Source organism: Sinocyclocheilus grahami, unplaced genomic scaffold (genome assembly GCF_001515645.1).
Source record: "Sinocyclocheilus grahami isolate Dianchi unplaced genomic scaffold, SAMN03320097.WGS_v1.1 scaffold418.1, whole genome shotgun sequence".
In the NCBI taxonomy this organism is placed as follows: domain Eukaryota; kingdom Metazoa; phylum Chordata; class Actinopteri; order Cypriniformes; family Cyprinidae; genus Sinocyclocheilus; species Sinocyclocheilus grahami.
In genome coordinates this window covers 508,871-516,371 of record NW_015505597.1, presented here as the reverse complement: position 1 = coordinate 516,371, position 7,501 = coordinate 508,871, and the positions used below count along the sequence as shown (strand labels likewise).

Sequence of the window (7,501 nt, the reverse complement as noted above, 5' to 3'; positions counted from 1 at the left end):
ATATAATAGTTAAGACCACACTCTGTGAGGTGCTGGGAACACACACACACACACACACACACACACACGCACGCACACACACACACACACACACACACACACACACACACACACACACACACACACTGTTTAACCAAAGACAATACAACTATGCAGTTAAAAGGAAATGTGCAAAATATTGAAATACATAAACATTTTGTATTCACCAATACAATTTACACCAAAAGTTAGTTCCGGTACTCTAACCTGTGGTGTTCCCGGTCAAAAATGATCAGCCTTTTTAAAATTGCTCATAAATTTCTTGTTATGCTATGTTATTACCAAATATTGCATGTAATCTTTTTGTTTTCTTTCAGTTAAAACAGGTTTAGTACTTAATTTTGAAACTGATTGTTCGTAGGCCTCACCGATCTGAGCCTGACTGATCAGATGATAAAATTAATCTCTGTGAAAAGGAAAGCCTGTAATACTCAAAAACGTTTACTTGTGTACATGAACGTGTGTTTGTGCACGTGTTAGTGTGAGTATGCATGTATTCATGCATGCACAGGTCTGAGGCCTATGTTTGCAAGCACACATGCACATAATGTGAACATGAACATTATGAACATGCTCCTGAACACTAAATGTTTCTCTTATTTTCGATCTCCCCCATTCATTTTCAGTGAATAGTCCAATGTTTGACCAATGTAAGCTCAGATCAATGAGGGTTATGAGTCAGTTTTAAAGTCAGTTTAAAAAAATAAATACAAAACCTGCCCTAATTGAAAGAAAACAAGTTGACAAAAAGACTGAATCCAATATTTGGTGATCCTATAGCATATAGGCTATAAATCTATAATATAGCATATTATAGACCAGGGGTGGCGAACTCCGGCCCTGCAGAGTTCAGCTCCAACCCTAATTAAAACTCAGCTGGCTGTAGCTTCCTAGTAACCGTTCAGACCTTGATTAGCTTGTTCAGGTGTGTTTGATTAGGGTTGAAGCAAAACTCTGCAGGGCTGCGGCTCTCCAGGACCGACGTTTGCCACCCCTGTTATAGACTTATAGGCTATTTTTTGTAGGCCGGTCATTTTTGACAGCTGTGACTTTTGTGCAAGATAAAAGCATTTCGGAACAAACTTCCTGGTTAAACATTAAAGCATGCTAATATGATATTTTGAAGATTTTGAAGATTTTTGTTGGAGAAAAGTTCAGGAAATGCCTATTAGGTGTGTTTTCAAAATATCTTGGATGTGTGAAGACTTACCAATTGACAAACTTCCAACATGACTATTTCTCCTATCAAAAGTACACAAGTTTAGGTTAGAAAAGTTTTTTTTAATGCACTAAGAAAAACATCAGTTTCAGAATATTTTTGGTGCTGTTTTTTTGTTTTGTAAATATGGGCTTATCATTTAAGGTTCATGCATCATTTATCATTTATTCATGCATTGCACCATATAATGCAATCTACCATTTGTTGATTTAATGATAGTAATACATATATACATACTGTCAGGATTATGGACCTGTTGTGTTGTGTTTTCCCTCCCCATGTGCTTCCCGACCTAGTTTCTCCCCTGTTTCATGACCTTATTTGGTCCTTCCTGTTCGCATTGTTTCCCATTTGATTCAGCTGTGTTTCCTCAATTATCTCATTTGGTTCTTAGTATTTAAGCCCTGTGTTTGCCTGTGTTCCCTGTCCGGTATTGTGAATGTCTTCTTGAATGTAAACGTCTCCTGCATCTCTGCGTTCTCTTTGCCCCACGTTCCTCACAGTATAGCGCAGTCATGACAGAATACCAGACCTACAACAGTAAAACAAAAAGTAGTTGCGTGTTTTCCCCTCCGTTTTGTTTCCGTGTTTTGTTCAGTGTTATTTTTTCCTCCCGCTGTTTCCCTATGGATCCTCTCACTCGCCTGGAATACCACCTCCTCCTCCTGCTGGATCAGGGGGAAAGATCGCTCGAGGACCATACCAGACTTTTTCTGGCCCTCACCCATCTCACCAGCTACCCGGACGACGCCATGGCCTCCTGAGCTCCCTGCTCCGCCATGGCCCCCTGAACTGCCTGATCCGCCCTGGAGGCCTTCCTTGTCTCTAGCCTGCACCAGCCTCCAGGACGTCCAGGATGAACTTCTGTTCCCTGATATCTAAGGTGACAAGTGCAGAAATGGAAAGCTTTGTCCCACGTCCTGTAAGACAAAAGCAGTGTCCTACAATTTTTTTTCTGTATTATTATTATTTCGGTTTAATTTTATTTCATCCTCCCAATAAAACCAACAAAGTTAATAAAAAACAACAACAATAATAATAAAAAATAACTTGTGCAGTGCAGCCATTATTGTGTTATGCCAAAATGGGATATGGGTTTCTTTTTTATTATTTATTTATTCTATTCTTTTCTTTTGACGCTTAAAATTGGCAGCTTGAATGAATCACCAAGGACAATGGTTTCACCTAAAAATCTTCTTTACTGTTCTACTGAAGAAAAAAAAGTCACCTACCGCTTGGATGGCCTGAGGGAAAGTAAATTAACAGCAAATTTTCATTTTTGGATGAACTATCCATTTAAACCTCTTTACGACAGTAATTGTATGTCTAAAGTACAGTCATCTGCAGCTGATCTTCTTCTTTATAAATCTCTTTCTTTAGCAAGGCACAAGCGCTTTTAAAAAAAGACTATTTAAATAGCTGAAAGAGAATTAGTTTAACAAGAGTCAAGAGTTAAGTCCCACTATAGTAACCATATTACCATAATAGTGACTTCAACCCATTCTTCAATAAAACATCAAGTCAAACTTGTTTGTAATAAGTGAAAATGGTAATGCTGTTTTTGGAGCTGCTGAGTCAACCTGTGGTAAGAACTTGAGAGATTTAATGTGCTCTTTTATTTGTAGTTGATTCTTTTTATGGATGGATCCATGACTGATTCTGTATTTGGCTCATTTTTGGGGTTTCTGGATAAAACTGGTGCTGATGTGGTTTAAGGCTAAGATTCGGTACCACTATTAAAACTTATTCTGGCCTAGCTCAAGGCTGGTTATTGGTAATTTATGTGTACCGTCGAATGTGTCTTTCAAAGTATACTTCATTTGATAGCGTGTGTGAATGCAGGCGGTCGACATATGTGCTCTGTAAAGTTTTATCTTTGTCCAGTGCCTTGCACTATTTTTCTCCAGAATTTATGACCGAAACATATCTTTGATAAAGATTGTCATCTAAAATCGTCAAAAATCTCAAAACCTTCTCTCACACAAGTGCTTGTCAGTGCGGGTGTCTCATAGTCACTGGTATTTTGTTTTTGTTGTCCTTCTGTCTTTTTAGTTTAATTTTCCTCTGTGACACTACGGCCAGGGCCAGTGTTGCCACTTTATGGAACAACCTTGTGGTACAAATTTATGCATGGTACAGTACGTGCAAACTATTCTGGATGATAACATTGTACGCGGACCGTATGTGACATTGTATGCACTGTACGTGGACACTTACATGTAAAAAAACAAATATACTTTGGGCTTTATCCTAAGTGTTACATTATGGCAAGTGACTTGTCCTACACATTTATGCTATAGATGAAACTCAAATCATGTGTCTTGTTGAGAGAAGGTGAAGACTTCAGCAACGTGTCAACAAGTTTTATATATGAGCAAGCTCCATTTAAATATTGAAGCTACTTCAAATGTAAAAATCTAGTTACATTTTTTACAATTTTTTACATTTGCTACTATTAAGTCTAACACATCTCCAATGGTTTCATGTTTTCTGTTTTAGTGTCTTACTCATTCAGATGGTGCACATCCAAATCATTATGTAATGATAAAACATTTGGAGAAAACTAGAGTCCATCTTACTATAAGATGTTTCAGGTTATACAGACTATGGATATCGTTTTTAAAAGCACTTTTAAGTGGTTGGGTGTTTGCAGAGTGTGTAAAACCACATGCTAACACATTGCTCAGCTGTTCTGAGTACACGTGCAATGCTGAGCGTGTTTTTCTTTAAACTGGTTATTTATTGGCATAGGATTATTTTTTATTTTGCTCCATTAAAGCACTATGAAGTTCATATTGCAGTGCTGCAACATTGTTTTTTTCATTCACATATAAAAAGACAGAATATAGATGCATAGCAATGTAATTTCCTCTAAACTGTTGTCGAAACATGGTGGGAGCCAATAGAGTCATTGCTATTGCAGCCGATATGAAACTACTTCTGCAATCTGCAAAGCCCCTACCCCAGTTTACCTATACAGAGGAAGTGCCACAAACCAATAGCCTGAGAAAAGAAAAGAAAAAAAAAACCCTATAACAGATCTTGTTTTTTTTTGACCGATCTCATATAATACGATCTTATCTCATCTCATCTCAACTTCCCGTCTTTGCTCGGAAGGTCAGGGGGCAACATCAATTATCACACTTGTGAGTATTCCTGGCAAGCAAATTATTGATTTAAAATATTTTTAAAATAGTGTTCATTTATATGCCTTTAATATGCCTGGAGGGCACTTTAAATATGAGCCCTAACCCCTACTTTTGCAGCAAGCACCTTTTGTATCAGATTGAAATGGTTATGGTTTCACACTTTGGTTGGCAAACCAGCTGTTGGAAACATTCAATGTCACAGAATAAGTCTGAATGTCACGGGTGGTTTCCACCACAGATCGAAGCTCATAGTGCCCATAGGTATGTGACATTTTCTGTTATGCTAATAAATAATTCATAAGACTTTATTGATTATATTTAAAAAGTGGTAGGGTGACTTTGGTATTTCCACAGAATACTAATGAAGATTTTCGAAACATCTAAAATAACATTTTAAATAAAACATAAAATTGCTCATCACAAGAAGGCATGTTTTTATGTGGGGGATAAAAGGCTAATAAAATGATAAAGATATTAAAAATAAATTTTATTCATTGTCATTCATTTGATGTGGCTCAAATGAACAAGAATGCATGCTTTTGTGTGCGCGTATATATCTATATTTCTGAGGAGGCATATTTAAGGCATATTGTTTGTAAAGGTGCTATGAAACAATACATATATTTTGTGTTTTTAAGTACAATATATATTTAAGGGCTGTACAGATACACTGAATTTAATAAAGTGTCCCCACTTCGACGTTTATCAAAGAGAGATGCCTAAATGTTACTGATTCATGATATATATATACTATATATATATATATATATATATATATATATATATATATTTGTCTATTAATGCAAAAAGCAGTTGCATATTGTCGCATAAAGCACTCACATATTGTAATACTTTTTTTTTTACTAATGACTTGAAGATGTGGCATTATGCTAAAACTCTGTTTCCCTGTTTGTCTAACCCAGTTAGTACACCTCTGGGTTCTGATTATGAATTCTACAGCTGCGTTGCTGAGGTAAGACCAAACATCATCTCCAAATGTAGTTCAAACCGCAGAAAAAGAGCACTGAGAAAATGGAACATTGGAGAAAACTGAATGAACATACATCAGTCTATACATACACAAGTTATTCTGTTTTCAAACCTATAGATTTCTTAATGAAAGGCTGGTCACATGAACCAATCAAGATATAAGATAGACATGTCATTCATTTCTTTTTAGTGTGGGTCGGCAGAAGATGGAAGCCACAACATTGTCCAGGTGAGGTCATATCACATTTATTAGTCACAGTTGGAGGAGGAAACTTATACATATTGCTTATAGTATATTTTCTTTTCTTGTTCAAGTGTGAATGGACAAGTTACAGATGCTACAACTAATGAAACAAATACAGAAGACTATAGTGACTACTATGATCGAAATGCTGATTTGTCTGGATTTTCCTGTGGTTATGGAGATCACGGAGCTAGCATTCTTCCTGTGCTATACTCCCTGTTTTTTGTGGTGGGCTTTCTGGGTAACATACTGGTGATCTGGGTGGTTTTGATGGGTGTGAAGCTGAGAAGTATGACTGACATCTGTCTGCTGAACCTGGCTATTGCTGACCTGCTCTTGGTCTGCTCCCTCCCCTTCCTGGCACACTATGCCAGAGACCAGTGGATCTTTGGAGATTTTATGTGCACTGTGGTCCTCAGTTTCTACCACATTGGATTCTATAGTGGGATATTCTTTATTGTACTGATGAGTGTTGATAGGTACTTAGCTGTAGTTCATGCTGTGTTTGCCCTGAGAGTCAGAACAAGGAGATATGGGATCTTAGCCAGTGTGGTCATATGGATTATTGCAGTTTCTGCATCCTTTCCTGAGTTGATACAACTCAAAACCACAGATCACAACAAAACTAAAATATGCATGTCTTATCAAGCAAATAATCAAGAGTCTTATCATACCGCAAAGGTAACTGGTATCTTTAAAATGAACATCATTGGTTTATTTCTTCCACTTTTCGTGATTGGATATTGCTACTCGATGATCTTAAAGAGACTCCTGACAGCCCGCTCTTCCAGGAGGCAGGCCATGCGTCTTGTCATCACAGTGATGGTGGTCTTCTTTTTCTGTTGGGCTCCATACAATATTGCCGCTTTTGTAAAAGCTTTAGAGATTAAGCAACTTTTAACTTCATCTTGTGAGAGCAGTAAGGCAATCAGTCTAAGTCTGCAGATCACAGAAGCTTTGGCTTACTCACACAGCTGTGTGAATCCCTTTATTTATGTGTTTGTGGGAGAGAAATTTAGGAAGCAACTTTTTAGGCTCCTGAATAAGACACCATTCAGTAGACTGCAGTTTATGAAGAGTTACATTATACAAGCCACAGGATCTGTTTACTCACAGACCACTAGTGTGGAAGAGAGATCAGCTACAGCTGTCTGAACATAATATTATTTAGAATAGAGAATACAGACAACAATAAATAAATAAGTACATAAACAAACAATCAATCAATTAATAAATACATATAGGATTTACTTGCATTGAGAAGAAACCCCTAATGCATTTACTGACAAATGTTTGTAGATGAGCAGTTTGAGTGGAAGATTAATTGGAAAGTATGTACACGAGGCCACGGTTTGAACATTGAACTATTAAAATGAAAAACACAGATCATACAATGTAATTTACAAGCCTTATAGTGTTATTTGTGTATATATCTGTAAATGTTTTTTTTTTTTTCATACTTTTTGCTTGTTTTCTAGCAACTATATGTGCTTTGTATGTTACATATAAATACATACATATATATATATATATATACACACACATGAATATTCATGAATTGCACTGTTGCTGTTTTTTTTGTTTACTAAAATGATAACTATATGAATTATATTTTGTAAGAATACATAGCTTCAATAAAAATGTATGTAAGTGTGTGGCTCACATTGCAGAGTGATAATTTTACTCCAGTGATAACAGCAAGAAGGTCAGATGGTAACACTTTAACACAACAAGGACCCATTAGTAAACGTAAGTACATGCATTAACTATTAAATTAACAATGAGCAATACATTTGTTACAGTTTTTATCATGATTTGGTAGCATGTGTTAAAACACACACACACACACACACACACATT

The 7,501-nt window shown here is 36.5% G+C and overlaps 1 protein-coding gene and 1 long non-coding RNA gene across 2 annotated transcripts; both read left to right on the top strand.

Moving 5' to 3' along the window:
• The first annotated feature begins 4,332 nt into the window (after nucleotides 1-4,332).
• Nucleotides 4,333-5,796, top strand: LOC107551205 (uncharacterized). Its single transcript, XR_001604739.1, has 4 exons — nucleotides 4,333-4,404; nucleotides 5,331-5,380; nucleotides 5,588-5,626; nucleotides 5,713-5,796. It is a non-coding gene; the product is annotated as an uncharacterized lncRNA (long non-coding RNA).
• Nucleotides 5,797-5,806: 10 nt separating this feature from the next.
• Nucleotides 5,807-6,937, top strand: LOC107551204 (C-C chemokine receptor type 5-like; the record flags this gene model as incomplete). Its single annotated transcript, XM_016232745.1, has 1 exon — nucleotides 5,807-6,937. A coding segment is annotated over one exon (990 nt), but the record flags the coding sequence as incomplete, so codon positions are not given.
• Nucleotides 6,938-7,501: the final 564 nt, after the last annotated feature.